Source organism: Lissotriton vulgaris, unplaced genomic scaffold (assembly GCF_964263255.1).
Source record: "Lissotriton vulgaris unplaced genomic scaffold, aLisVul1.2 SCAFFOLD_817, whole genome shotgun sequence".
NCBI classification, from domain to species: Eukaryota; Metazoa; Chordata; class Amphibia; order Caudata; family Salamandridae; genus Lissotriton; species Lissotriton vulgaris.
The window spans coordinates 82,566-98,171 of record NW_028255577.1 but is presented as its reverse complement, the minus strand read 5'-3'; the positions used below and the strand labels follow the sequence as shown (position 1 = coordinate 98,171).

Genomic DNA, 15,606 nt, shown 5'->3' with positions numbered 1-15,606 from the left:
CGAGGTAAGCGGTCGGAACGGAAAACTAAATCAGTAGGTTACACCTTCGCTGATCCAATAAGTACCCCGTGCCTTGCCGCTCCTCCCCCCAAAATATAACCCAACGTCCCTAATAGGTGTTGATTTATTTGAAGCATTTGGCTTGCTGCTGTCTATGTGTGAGTCTGTGTCTTCGTAGCAATGTATGTGCGCAAGCATGTCTGTTACTGTGCGTGCGAGTTAATGATAGGAATGCTATGTGTGTTTTGTTAGTGTTGCAGTCTGTGATACTTTGGTGTGTCTGTTGCTGTCAGGGAAGAGGTATGAATGGCGACTGCCTTACCGTCGGAGATGCAGCTGGTGTTTTGTGCCTTGTGTCACTCGAGGATGTGTTAGTGTGCTTGTTTTCCTCTGTTCTGCTCTGTGTGCAGTTTGTGGCACGTTAGCGATACAGTGAGTGTGCAGGTGTGTTTGTATAAAAGAGGCTGTTCTGTTGTGTCCTGTTCTGTAACTGTGGTTGTGTGTAATGTACTGCGTTGTGTGTCTTTGTCGGGGATGCTGCGCCTGTGTTACTGCTCAGGTATAATACCATGCGAGTTCTGTTATTGTGTGTTACGCTAGAAGCATATTGTTGTATCGGTTTCAGTAGCACTATGTTGTGTAGCTGTGTGTCAATGACGTGTGTTAGTGTATGAGATGCTGTCTGTAGGAGTGTCCGTGACACTTGTGTAGGTGTATTGCACTGTTCTATGTCAGCTGTCCCTCCGAGCACCTACAGGCTCGCACGCAAGTCCGCTCCCCAAAAACGTGGTAATGGAATGTTGGGGTGCTGCAGGCAAGGAGCGGGGTGCACAGTTCAGCCTGTGTGGGCCCCCAGTGCTGGAACAGTGCGGCCGCTGCAATATCGGCGGATGGCGGTCCGGGGCTCTGGGCTTCACGGCGAGCTGCCTTCCTCCATCCTCCGCCGCTCGGAGGAGGTACCTCCCCCTCTCAGCCTCAAGATGTCTTTCCCTGAATCTTACAGTGTAGCCAGCCTTTCAGAGATAAGGAAAGGGTCTCCCCATGTAATCATTTGGCACTTTTCTCGTGGTTGCCGACAGCGTGCTTTTCAATTTCCTAGTCCTGTGCAGCCCTCGCCCCTGCAGTCGTCTCGCTACAGTCGAGCCACGGGCAGAGAAAGGGGGACACCTGTGCTGTTTAGGGGGGTGGGAGGGGTCAAGACATACCCTGAGCTCGAAGGGTCTGGTGCCTTGCAGAAGACGTGGGATATAGACATTTGGCGACGGGGAAACGAGGTAAGCGGTCGGAACGGAAAACTAAATCAGTAGGTTACACCTTCGCTGATCCAATAAGTACCCCGTGCCTTGCCGCTCCTCCCCCCAAAATATAACCCAACGTCCCTAATAGGTGTTGATTTATTTGAAGCATTTGGCTTGTTGCTGTCTATGTGTGAGTCTGTGTCTTCGTAGCAATGTATGTGCGCTAGCATGTCTGTTACTGTGCGTGCGAGTTAATGATAGGAATGCTATGTGTGTTTTGTTAGTGTTGCAGTCTGTGATACTTTGGTGTGTCTGTTGCTGTCAGGGAAGAGGTATGAATGGCGACTGCCTTACCGTCGGAGATGCAGCTGGTGTTTTGTGCCTTGTGTCACTCGAGGATGTGTTAGTGTGCTTGTTTTCCTCTGTTCTGCTCTGTGTGCAGTTTGTGGCACGTTAGCGATACAGTGAGTGTGCAGGTGTGTTTGTATAAAAGAGGCTGTTCTGTTGTGTCCTGTTCTGTAACTGTGGTTGTGTGTAATGTACTGTGTTGTGTGTCTTTGTCGGGGATGCTGCGCCTGTGTTACTGCTCAGGTATAATACCATGCGAGTTCTGTTATTGTGTGTTACGCTGGAAGCATATTGTTGTATCGGTTTCAGTAGCACTATGTTGTGTAGCTGTGTGTCAATGACGTGTGTAAGTGTATGAGAAGCTGTCTGTAGGTGTGTCCGTGACACTTGTGTAGGTGTATTGCACTGTTCTATGTATTAGTGAGGAGAGCGTGTACGCGTTTCTTTGTCAGTGATGTATCTGGGTTTGTCTGTATCAGTGAAGGTTTTTGTGTTCTCTCTCTCTCTCTCTCTCTCATTGGATGTGCAAATTAAGCAGTGTGTGGCTCTGTCTGACAGCGATGTTGCGAGTATATCGGTGTTCTGTATCAGTGGCGTATGTCTTTGTCAGTGGCACTTTTAGTGTTGTGTATCTCTCCGTCTTCTCTGTCAGTCAATCCGTGTGTTGGTTGTTCTATGTGTGACGCCACAGGTATGATGGCTTGTCTGTGTTACTTTGCGTTGTGTGTGTGTCTATGTAGGGTACATGTTTAGGAATGTTGTACAGCTCCGTGTGCACGTGTCAGCGACGCTGTATTTGTCATGTGACTGCGTGTGTGCCTGTACCAGTGTCTCTGTGAGTGTGTTGGCGTAACTGTGACGCTTTGTGTGCTCAGTAGCGTGAGTCAATGATGCTGTGTAGCTACACGTGTGTGTACCCTTGACACTGTGAGTGGATTGTTGTCAGAGACACTGAGCACGTGTTATGCTGAGTGCATTGCTGCTTTAGTACCAGTGATATCGTCCTATGGGGGGGGGGGGGGGGCGGTCTGCGTCAGCGGTACTTTTGGCCATGTGCAGCCGTGTGTGCTTGCATGTGCACGTGATGCATTGTGTGCGGGTGTGTGTGTCTGTACGTGGTGAGACCTTGATGCTTTGCATGTTGTGTAGTTCACTGTGGCAGTACATCTGTTTGCTTGTGGGTCAGCGTTAATCAATAATGCTGTAAACATATACACAGTGCCTTTTGGAGGTAATCTTGTAATCTGTCGTCAAGCCAAGCGATTTTATCGTCATTATTGCATTATATTGTTTTTTGCCTGCATGTTGTTATGGCTTTTATTTATTAAACAATAAACGAAACGAAGCTCTATAATACAGTGTGTGCTTTGTGTAACGGTCAATCATGTTTGTGTACGAGTGTCAGTGTCTTTAAAGTTGTTTGTGTGACTCTGTACTAGTGATGGTGTAGCTGTGCTGGTGCGCGTGTGACGCTGTGTGTGCATGAGAGGGCTGTGTTCCGTGTCATGCTCTCTATATGCACCCATGAGGTTATGTAGCTCCGTATAGCTGTACTGTTGTGTTAGTGTGTTCGTGTTGATCAGTAATGCTGTCTGTGTGCATTGTGTCAGTTATCTTGTGTGTTGGTGCGCCTGTGTGAGTGTTGTGTGAAGGTCTCTTTGTACTAATGATGATTTCTAAGTTTTGGTTTGAGTGACACGGTCTATCATGTGTAGCTCTGTGAGCACGTGTTTCTGTGATAGTATGTTTGTTGTGTGTTTCTATGTGCACCAAATAGTGTGTTGGTGTGTCTGTCATCCTTTGTGTGTTGTGTAGCGCCGCATGGCAGTACTGCTGTGTGGTAGGGTGTCTACATTGCTGAGTATTGCTCAGTGAGGGGAGCGTTTTGCCACTGACAGTTATGCAGTGTGTTGGTGCGCCTGTCTCTGTGTTGTGTGGCTCTCTCTTTGTACCAGGGAGGCTGCTGGTGTGTTGCTGTGTGCTGCGTAGTTTTTTACACACGTGACGCTGCTTTTGTGGCGTGTCTCTTGTGGACACGCGAGGCTATGGGTGTGTGCTGCCGTGTCTGGTAGGCGTTGCACGTCGGTATTGCTGTGCGTAGGTGTGTTAGTGCCTCTCTGTCAGCCGGCGGTGCCGTCTCCCTGCCAGCGCCTCTGTTGTTATTTATTGTTAATTTATGAGGCGCTTCTGTAGCTGGGGCAGCCGCCCGAGCCCGCCTTGGTGCGTCGGCATCTGCTGCTGCTGCACGCGGCCTCATTCCTCTCTCCTTTTATCCTACTCACATTTCCGTTTTCTTCGGCGGATGCCGTTTATCTTTGATGCATCTTTTCCCCTCAGGAGTCTGTGTGCTGCAGAGCTTCGCCTCACCCCACCCCACCTTCCTCTCATTTTCCATTTCCACTCATTCCTTATATTTCAGCCTCTGGCTCCAGTACAGAATCCATCCATCCCCGCCTCAATACCCCAGTTTCTCTCTCTCCCTTTGCACCATCCCGCTCTCATCCTTTATTTGTCTCTCTATCCAACATCTTTCTCCTCCACTCTCGCTCTTTCTGACTCCCTCTCCATTCCTTCTTTTGCGTTATATTTTCCCTCTCCTTCTCTCTCCGCCGTCTTCTGCATCATCCTTAGTCTGTCGCCCCTGGGCCAAACCCTTTCTCTCGCCCACACCTCCATCACCGTTTCTCTATCCGTAGCCATGTTCTTCGCACTACTTTCTCTGCCTCGGAGCTGCCTCCTTCTCCCACCTCTCTCTTGCTCCCCATCAATCACGCTCTCTTTAGCAGCGCCCCCACTTCCCCTCTTTCTACCCATCTTGTTAAATTATTCCCCCTCTCTCCCCTACCCCGCATCTTTCTCTCGTTTACCCTTCCTCCCACTTCATCTGTCTCTCACTTCGTTTTGCGCTTTTCTCTCTCCCTGTCTCCCTTTTTCTCTCTTTTCAGTCTCTTCACCCCTCCTTCATTCCTGTCTTTCTGTCAGGCAGTCATGGGACACGCAGGCTGACAAAACAACAATCTGACTCAGTGAGACTCTGACAGGGTCACACAGTCAGAGAAAAGACAGGAAGATGGAAGGGCAGACTCACAGCAACAGTCAGAGGTAGGCAACATCAGACAGCCGTGGACACACTGACCACACAAGAACAACGTGACTTCGTGACACAGGCAGGCAGGGTCACAATGTCATAGAGGCAGGAAGAAAGTTACGGGTTCACATCTCCTCAAAATCAGTTCAGCCTTCTATGCTTACAGAGGTCAGTACATGGAGTGCCATTATAGCTACTAAGCTTAACTAACATCAGATATTTAATATGCAGGAAAATGCTCCAAAGTGTTCTATTAAAAAGGCACTACAGTTACTGTTTTTATTCCTCTCAGATCCCACTTCACCCACAACCTATTAGTAATTCAGTGCTTAATTTGTAAATAAAAAAGTGCCGAGTCCAAAGCATTGCTTACCAGGCCACTGCAGGGGACGCCTTTCCTTTCCGTTGTGCCATATAAGTGTGTTTGTGTGCCTGAATCTTGTTTTGTAGATGGCTCTATGTGTGGGTGGCTCTGGCTGTGTGAGGGTGGCTCTGTGTAGGTGGCTCTGTATGTGTGTGTGGGTGGCTCTGTATGTGTGTGTGGGTGGCTTTGTGTGTGGCTCTGTGTGGGTGTAAATGCAATAGGTCATGCATTTGCGAGCGATTAAGCTATTGGCATTGTAAATGACAATGCTATTTATTTATGATTTTAAAAAAAGTCATGAGCAATGCCAATAGCTCTACCTTTAATAATGCCGAGACCATTGCATTGTAAATGCTTGTTTTATTCGCCCTCAAGATTTTTCTCATGTTGGATCATATTTCAAAACTGAAAAAAGGCTGCTGGAAAAAAGCGGGACAATTGTGTTTTCGCCACATGATGGCGCTCCTGCTCCACTGAAGGATACTCGGCAGCAGTGACATTTGATCAGATGCAGCTTTGGACCGGGCATCAGGCAGGTGTACCCGAGGCCAGGGCTGCTTTAGTGTTTTTGCTTCTCCAGGCGAAAATGCGCAAATACTCACTCCCCCTCCCCCCATGCAGACAGACACACACAAAACAACAAGAAGTACATTTGTTTATTCATGCTCTTGAGAACCTCACGAGTCTCATTAACAGACTTCACTGTGCTGCTCACTTCTACATTTAAGAAGTAGACACCCTGGCAGTAAAGCAATCAAACTGCAATAAAATGGCTTCCTTAGATGAGAGGTGACCCTCATTTGTGGCGCTAGGGAAATGTCGGTGTGCTAGGAAATAGGATTAATCTTTCGTGGAGCTCCTGCGTTGGAAGCCAGACACAGAACTCCAAGGCAGGGAAGACCCGCTTCACAGAAATGCCAGACAGCAACAATCATTGGGAGACCTGCTAACTGTCGCAAAGTCGTGGTGCCTTTCACACCAGTAGAGTTCAACGACCCAGCTACTAAAAACTGTCAAAAAGAGAATGGTGCACCAAGATGAACTCCAGGTGTGGGATCCTGCTGCTCTCCTCAGCGATAAGAAAGCCCCCCCCCCCCCCCCCCCCCACTGGGTCCCTCCGCACCCATACAGGACGAAATGCTGGCAGGACATGGAGTGAACACTTGAGGGATGCATTGAGGGCCTTAAGCGACACAAAATGATGGCAAATCCGGTCTGGGGTTTATGGAAAGAAAGATCAGCGATATGCAGGGCTTTAAGTGGGATGAAAAAACTGGGGGAGGGGGTCTCTCAAAGAGGCGTGGCCAATGTAATTAACCCTTTCGATGCTGATGACGAGCTCAGCTCGTCATGATGCACGGTTGAGCTGTGCTGATGACGAGCTGAGCTCGTCATGAACAATGGGAATGCAGAATAAGCAGCACAGGAGGGGAATTGCTGCAGCAGCCAAGGTGTTAAGGAAATGGCTTAAAACGTAAGATAAAAATCTGTGCTTAGCATGCTGTGCCGCCCGACTTGTATTTTGCTGTTTCTGTCATTGCATCCAGATATATGATAGAATAAGTATCACCATACCTACAACAAGTCAGGACTATTGGCTTTGTCAATGGTTGTTAGTTACATTAGATAAATAAGCTGCAACTATGGCTTGTATACAATATTGAAAAAGCTTCCACTTAAAGCCCTGGTGACACCGCCACAATGTTGTTGCTCCTGGGTTTAAAAAAGAAAAAGGGAAATCCAGAGAGAAAATGACTCTTTTGAAAGGATTTCCCTTCCCCTACAACGCTCATCTGGCATGACGTCATGCTGTAACTTCTCCACTAGTAAGAAGTGAGCAGTGTGAGCACGGACACATCCATGTGCCTGCTGTCACTGCAGTCCGGGAAACACACGGACCGCCTGTGCCAGGGCACAAAACAGAGCACGATAGAGACCCATTTCGAGCCCCCCTTTAAAAAATGGCAAGTGCTCTGACCCGGTGAGACCCGTCCCACTTAAAGCCCTGGCGATATGTTCTCAAGATGGTGGCCAAGGACCAGCTAGGGCTCCAGCAACTGGCAGAGCTCCCGGAGGCTGTAGAAAGCAAGACCAATGGGGCGCCCACATGCAGGCACACAGGACTACAGCATTGACACATCTTGCCCAGTCACTAGACCAGAGATCCATTCGACGTGGGAGAGGCTGAGGCCCCAGGAGCCTCTGTAGTGTCACATGGGGCCCAGAGTGCGTAAAGATCCAGCCACTAGACCAGAGACCCATTCGACGTGGGAGAGGCTGAGGCCCCAGGAGCCTCTGTAGTGTCACATGGGGCCCAGAGTGCGTAAAGATCCCGCGAAGACACGTGGGGCCCCCGAGTGCGTAAAGATGCGCTTGGACTACTGGGCCCCCTGTAAATCAGAGACTTACAAAGGCCCTGCGCTGATGGTTGGGATAGAAGAGCACTTGATAGGTCCTCCTCCGATGGCTTGACCTAGGAATGCTGACAAGGACTGGTTTTAGGTCTGGCCTTCATTGCAGAATCAGCGTGTTGGTGGGTCCTGAGCTCCACTGGCTCCTGCAAGTGGGCGCAGCCTAAGGCACCCGCCTGGACAACAAATGACAAACTGGACAGACCTACTGGACATGCCCTGGGACTCTGACTGGTATTTACAATACTAGGGACTGAGCGCAGGGGCTGATATGGAAGCAAAATATGGGGAGAAATTATAATGGGCTCTACACCTAGGATGCTGCGAAGGAGGACAACCAGGCACCGATTCGGATACTCACAATAAACACTTCTAAGTATCCTATATTCCACCGTAGGACTACTCAGTCTTCATGATTCTCCCTGGGCAGCCTCCCCGTGGCTATTTGGTTTTGCACATTTCCCAACAGCCCTCTGGCGGATGATGCGGAGCCTGTGCTTCTGACCTAGCATGGGAGCAGCCAGAAATAACCATGAAGAGGACACTTAAAGACTTACTCCAGCAGAATCTCAACAAAAATAAAATCCTTTTTAGCAACTTCAAGATGAATGTGGCATACAAGAGAATGAATACCTTGACTACTATAGAGTCCGGCATTGGGTCCTAGAACCACACATTAAGAGGGCAGCCACCAGAGATCTCACTCCATTTGAAAAGTTTCTTCTTAATTGCAATAGCTGGTGGAGGATGGCTGCCAAGCTATACCAGCTCAACAGGCTTGACCCAGATGAGAAGTTTCCATTCAAGATACAATCATCAGAGTGGGCACAGTAGCCAGCTATATCAGAGGTAGGGAAACACCTTTGAAAACACTATACCACTGGCATTACACACCTACTTAATTAGGGACTATGGAACAAGAAAGGGGCACCCTCTCCTGGTGAGGATGTGGGAGAGAAGGCCTGCTTCCCCTTGTGCGCTTGTCATGCCCTAAGCTACAGCTTTTCTGGCATTTGGTTCTTAAAACAATTAAAGACATAACAGGGTCTCAGCTGGGACAATGCCCAGAGGAGGTTCAGTGCAGGTCCCCAGCTGAGGACGTTCACCCCTTATATGAGAGGAAGGGCAAAATTATCTTTCACCTACTCTTGGCAGCGCAAGGAATGCATCCTGTCGAAGCGGGGTCCCACAGGAGTGCCTGGACAGGTAGTAGTGACAAGGAGGATCTGGTGGATTTTGGCAAAAGAAACAAATGTGAAGACAGCTCAGTGGAAGGAATGTGAGGTTAGGAATTAGTGGGCTGCTGTCAGCTTATCTGTCGACAGACTTTCGAGAGCAGCAAAATCCCAGGAGACTGAGAGCCCCAAGCATATTTGAAGACTCCAAACAGGAGTTTTATATGCAACTAAGCAGGTCATTGGAGGCAAAACAAAAAAAAAGTCTCCACTCTGGTCTACTCAAACTTTTAGTCAATTTACCATTGTGTTACACAGCTGCATGATGCAGGTAGATGGTGGAGAATGTGTCCAAGGTACGGCAAGGAAAGCGGGAAGAAGTCCTGTGTTCAGCACACTCTGGAAAGGAAGAACCAAGCGTGGAACTTGTCTTGGCCATGGTTTTAGGGTAGACTTCCTTACCAAGAGGCCGGCAGAGGAGTGGAAATATCTTTTATTCTATGACTCCTGCGGTGGGGGACAATTTGTTGGTAGACTTGGGGTGCGATCACTACAATATAGTAAATATTTACCTATCTGCTAAAGACCCCACTATAACCCTGAGTATAGTGGAAGTGGTAGGGGCTGCTTATGGGTAGGTGGAGTGTTTCTAGTAGGATTTAGCCTCACAAAACCCACCTGACCTACAGAAGTCCTAAGAAAGCTTATGAGGATTGGATATGGTGCAGTTGACCTTGGCAAGTCATGTAGTTGCTGCTTGGGATTGGCCATGCATAAGAAAGGGTCAGCTGGCTCCACAGTGTTGGCTCCACAGTGGGAGTCATGTAACATGGTTTTTGCTAAAAGCTACATTTGAGGCTCCTAAGACAAACTCAATAATAGCCACAGGCGCCTGTGATGGATTGAGGACACACATCCTCCAGCTGGGCATACCCAAATCGACCAAAAATGTAAATAGCATATTATGGTGTTCGAATACTGATGCTCAATAAGAAGTGATGCTTTTGCTAGCAGTTGCGTATTTATATTGTTTAGCACATGAACTGCCCTATTTACCTAGTTTGTACCTGTACACGCCCATAACCAACCTAGCAAAGAACTGTACACCATTGACTGACATGTCGCACACTGGTTGAACAATCTCCTGTTAGTTGCCTGCGAGTGTACAGCCTGACAAACTTTAGGTAAGGTGACAGATGCCCTTTGACTATGGCACTACTGTCAGTTTTTATTTATTGTCATTTACATAGCCCTCTATGCTACCAAGGGTCTATAGAAGTTCACCCAAGTCCACCCACACTCCATCTCTAACATTAATACTTACGTGAAGTCCCCCGCAGTAAACTTGGCCTCCGCCAGCGAGAAGGCTGCTTCTCTCATCACATCCCCCATCAGCATTTTGGTCTGAAAGGAAAGACTATTGTTAAATAACAGCAATTACAGCAGTAGAGTCACTGCAGGCACAGAACATATCAGAAACTAGTGAATAAATAACTAGCAAGAAAAAAAGAGGGAAGACAAGTGGTAGTGATAAGAAAGAGAAAACAGACATCTTTCCCCAACGCTGCAATTCTCTTATGCTTTTCAAGTGGAAAAGAGGTACTTTTCCACATAAAACCCTTGTTTTAGGGCCATGAGAGTTTTCCTCTCAGTCCAAATTAACGATTCATATTAGAAGCAATTAATGGATATGTTAAATATAATAAGGCAGTGCTTTGTATGGTATGGAACAATATGTTTTGTTTCACATTTGTAAACATGTCTTCCTCATATCAATGCATTATCTTATCTAATGCCATCTTAAATTATCTATTTATTTACTAAGGCATTTTATATACCCTAGTGCTTTCTCTTGGTCACTTCTGAGCGTGGTATAGGATGATAGGTCCAGGTGTAGCGCTGATGGGGCATTCAGAGTCCAAACTAGTCAGTGAGAGCAACCCCTCAAACCAAGGGGACAGGGTTATTTAACAAAATCAACAATAAAGCTTCCTAGGTGCCTTCACCCAGTCTGAAATATTTTGAAGCTCTCAAAAATCTGTATGCGCCAAATGGAAAACCAACATTAATACCATATATATAGAAAATATAATTTTATTAAATGTATATAGATTTAATCATGATTCATAAAAACATATATATGTACTGATTACAACAAAACATAACCAAAGAATTAAAAAACAAATCAGACAAATTAAAGTCTTTAAAAATATTCACATCTTCCATTGAATTCATGCAACAACCCCCACACCTCTGCAGGAAGCACCATAAGTCTCTGCTGCAATTTTAGCCTGACTCCAGAAGGGAGAACGTGGGGTTGCATATAGGGGCCACCTCTGCACAATGAAATCAGGGCCCGATGTAGGTAGGGCGTTACCGATCGGTAACGGCCGAAAATACCGATTTTTTGCCCTTACCGATCGGTAAACAGCCATCGAGATGTAGGGAACGAAAAACAAAGAATCGGAGTGAAAACCGAATCGGAATGAGTACCGAATGGGAAAGAATCCGATACGTACATACCGAAAATCGGATATGTAACGAATCGGAAAAACACCGATTCGGATGCAAAGACCGATTCGGTCCATGTACCGATTCGTTAGTGACACCGAATCGGAAAATCACCGATTCGGTCCATTGACCGAATCGTTAGTGACACCGAATCGGAAAATCACCGATTCGGTCCATGTACCGAATCGTTAGTGACAACGATTCGGAAAATCACCGATTCGGTCCATGTACCGAATCGTTAGTGACACCGAATCGGAAAATCACCGATTCGGTCCATGTACCGATTCGTTAGTGACACCGAATCGGAAAATCACCGATTCGGTCCATTGACCGAATCGTTAGTGACACCGAATCGGAAAATCACCGATTCGGTCCATGTACCGAATCGTTAGTGACAACGATTCGGAAAATCACCGATTCGGTCCATGTACCGAATCGTTAGTGACACCGAATCGGAAAATCACCGATTCGGTCCATGTACCGATTCGGTAGAAAGACCGATTCGGACATGAGCCGAATCGGAAAACATGCCGATTCGTAGGAATCGCCGATCGGGAAATTCCCCGATTCCGACAGTTGGGGAGATGTAGGGAGGCACAGAAACACCGAAATCGGCTCAAAATCGGTAGAATTCACTCGGTATTTACCATGGATTGCAATCAGGTGGTAACCAACTCCAACCCATATAAACAGTCCCAAAATGCATTGCAACTTGCAGGATGGCAGCTTTCTATGTCATTGCGAGGCGGCTACGGCTACAGCAGGAAGGACAGAGGGAATGGCTAAGAAATGAACAGGTCTACAGACAGAGGATAACCCTGTTCATGCTCACAGAGGCAGAGATACTACAGAGATACAGACTGGACTCTGACACCATACTTGAGCTCATCAGGGATCTCAAGCCATTCTTGGACCACCACACCCCAAGGGCACACGCCATCCCTGCGCACATCCAGGTGCTATGCAGCCTACACCTGCTAGCGTCTGGCAGCTATCAAAGTGGTGTAGCAGCAGCAGGAGGGGTGAGCCAGAGCAGCCTATCAAGGTTCTTCCACACATTCCTTGACGCCATGATACACAGGATGGACCAATACATCTCTTTCCCTGCAACCCACGCAGAACTTCTACAAACCAAAGCTGACTTCTACCAGATGGCACAATTTCCCCAAATCATCGGTTGCATAGATGGCACGCACATTCCGATTTGCCCACCAGCGGACACCGAATACATATACCGCAATCGCAAGTCTACACACACCATCAACGTGCAGGTGATCTGCAATGCAAAGTGCACCATCACAGACCTGGTAGCAAAATTTCCAGGGAGTACCCATGACTCCTATATTTTCCAACAGAGCGGCATATATGCACGGCTGATGGCTGGCGAATTTGGAGAAGGATACCTCCTAGGTGAGACACATCATCAGACCCCCATAACACATAGTAGGTAGGTGGAATACATGTATGCATGTGTCTAATGTGACCCCTTTCTCTTCCAGGCGACAGTGCATATGCCCTCCGCTCATTCATACTCACCCCCTACCTCAACCCCTCCACACCCAGCCAAAGGAGGTATAACCGGGCCCACATACGCACAAGGAATGTTGTCGAACGGACCTTTGGCATCTGGAAAAGTAGATTCAGATGCCTGCACAAGAGTGGAGGTGCAAGGCAGTATACCCCCATCACCTGCTGCAAGATCATAGCTGTATGTGCAATGTTACACAACCTTGCGGTGAAGAAGGGCACTGAGGTGGAGTTGTCTGACTACGAGGACCATGACGACGACGAAGCTGTGCCACTGACACAGCCAGCTGGGGTGTGTACGCCAAGTGATGGCAGATACAGACGTGAGGAGATCACTGAGAACTATTTCTGACTGAGTACAGATGCAAAGACAGCTAAATGTTGCTTGGAAAAAACAAATTTTAATAGTTTTGCACCACAGTTACAGCACTGATGTGCAACAAAAAAAGGAGTATGGTAAATAAAATAAAGTCCAAGGTACTGGTTGCCTCACCCGCCCTTGCCAGGCTATTTCTTTGCCCGCTTGCCAGACCCACTGGGGTGTCCCTCAGCCCCCTCTGAATGCCCAGCAGCATCAGCGGAGCGCCTGGTGCTCCTCCGTGGCTCAGACGCAGCGCTGGCCGGGCTGCTGCGGCTGCTGCTGTCCCCAGCATCACCCAGGTCCAGGGCCGGATTGGAGGCGGTGTTTGAAATTATTATGGCCTCCATGGCAGTGGTGATCCGGGCCATCCCCCTAGTAAGCTCAGCCGTATGCTGACTAAGGACAGATTCCTGGTTGGCGCTGCGATAGCACAGTTGTGCCGTCGCCGCTGCAAGGCGGCCCATGGCGCGGTTCAAAACCCGGGCATCCCGCCTGTGCACCAGCTCATGCTCCTCCTGTCTGCTTGATGAGTGGGTGATGGCAGTGGTTAGCCTGCCTAACCCTGCTGCCACCTCCTTGTTCGATTCCACTACGGCCTGGAATCCCTTGACCAACTCTCCCATCTGCATGTTGTGCTGCAGGAGCTGGCGTTGGCAGGCCATAGTGGATCTTGCTTGTTGCCTCTGAATTTTCACCATCTGTCCCTCCAGGCCCAGGAATACACTGCCCTCCCGTGCTGGTGCAGCAGTGGTGGTGATGGTACGGCGCCGGGCACTGCTGCTTCCGGCCTGCTGAGTGGGCTGGGGTGCCACTGGTGGGGGTGTGAAGCTGGCCGGTCCCTGAGCCCCTGCTCCCAGGACAGGTTGAACAGGTGGCAAGGCCACGGTTGTGGCAGGAGCTGGTGTAGGCGGAATGGTGTCCCTTGTAGGGGAGTTCTCTGGGGAGAACTGCAAGGGGGGTGTGCTGGCCATTACTGGGGAGTGCAGTGCATCGTAGTCAATGACCAGGACTCCCTCCATACCTAGCCCTGTGGTGTCTCCTTCCTCCTCCTCCTCCTGGCCAGCCTGGCTGGTGCTCGGCCCTGCGACTGCAGTGTCGGACGGTGCTGCTCCCTCTGCTGTCACTGTTGTTCCGCCTGATGGGGCCCCTAGGTACAAAGAAGCATTTGTAAACTGAGTGCCGATGTATTACAGTCAGTACAATTATAGCATTCCACATGTCCTTGCATCTCCTTACACTGTGTCACACTGTTTCCTGTCTTGTGATTCTGCACTGCCATATTTAGCTAACTTCTGCTGACTACATGTACCATGATGCTTGTCTCTTGTATGTTGGTGACAGTACTGTGCTGGGGTTTGCCTATGCATTGTGTCTAATGGGGAGGTGTCTGGTAGGGTGTGTCATGATGCGCATGCTTCTTACCTGTAGCTGTAGCTCTCGCAGAGCTGTCCAGGGTCCCGATTCCACTGACACTCTCCCTCTCAATGGTGCTGGAGACCAGGTCCTCCAGCTCGGTGAGGGGTGGTGCCGGGTTGTTGCCTCCTCCAGTGAGTCCAGCCTGCCTCTGTATGTCAGCCATCTTCCTCTTTGTGAGGCTGCGGATGTCATAGAATCTCTTTTTCAGTTCTTCTATGGACCTGGGGGTGACACCCGCAGCATTCACCTTCTGGGCGATGTCGGCCCAGATCCTCCTCTTTGTGCTGTCTGGCACGTTGAGGGACAGCTTGCCAAACAGCTGGCGGTGCACCCTCACCACCTCCTCGACCAGCACCTGAAGTTCGGTGGTGGTGAACTTCGGCTTCCTCTTCTGGGAGGACTTCTGGCTTCCTGACTGCTCTGCCATGTTCTCCAGTTCAGTTGGCAACCTCCTACTCCCACTGCTGCTAACTGTGAGTGTTGAGCTCAGGCTGGCTCTCCAGAAACTTCTTAATTAGCTGCACCTGCCAGGGTTGCCACTCCCTGTTTGGGTGGGGGAGGGGGAGCCACCTCATTGGCTGAATCGGCTTTTGCCGAATCGGCTTTTACCGATTCGGTAATATCCGATTCGGTAAAATCCGATTCGGTAAAATCCGATTCGGTAATATCCGATTCGGTAAAATCCGATTCGGTAAAAGCCGAATCGGTTCCTTCAATGCATTCCTATGGGCTTTTTCGCCATGGGTGTGTTTTCATGGCTTCGAATCTATGATTGCCGAATCGGATTTTACCGAATCGGTATTCGCCGATTCGGGACTATCCGATTCGGTGGTAGCCGAATCGGTAATTTCCGATTCGTTGTTAGCCGATTCGGTACTTTCCGATTCGGACCGTGCCGAATCGGAACGTACCGATTCTCATTACCGATGCCGACCGATTCGTTATTCATTCGCTTTTTTTCCCCTACATCTCGTTTTCCGATTTCAGAATACCGATTCGGCCCGCCTCGGTATTTTGAAATCGGAAAATCGCGTTTACCTACATCGGGCCCCTAGTTCCTATTTTTCCAAGCTTTCAACATGAATCCAACCTTTTCTCTGTGTTAGCCAACTTTCAAAAATTGAAATTTGACAGAATGCTAGGGCTAAGTCACCCCCATAGAGGAGA

At 48.7% G+C, this 15,606-nt stretch overlaps 1 protein-coding gene across 1 annotated transcript in view; it reads right to left on the bottom strand.

Moving 5' to 3' along the window:
• ATP6V1D (ATPase H+ transporting V1 subunit D) overlaps nucleotides 1-15,606 on the bottom strand; it is a 110,336-nt gene that overhangs the window by 31,491 nt on the left and 63,239 nt on the right. Inside the window, exon 3 of the mRNA XM_086951984.1 lies at nucleotides 9,949-10,028. Within this exon, the coding sequence (XP_086808110.1) occupies nucleotides 9,949-10,028 (80 nt within the window). The remainder of the gene's footprint in view (nucleotides 1-9,948; nucleotides 10,029-15,606) is intronic.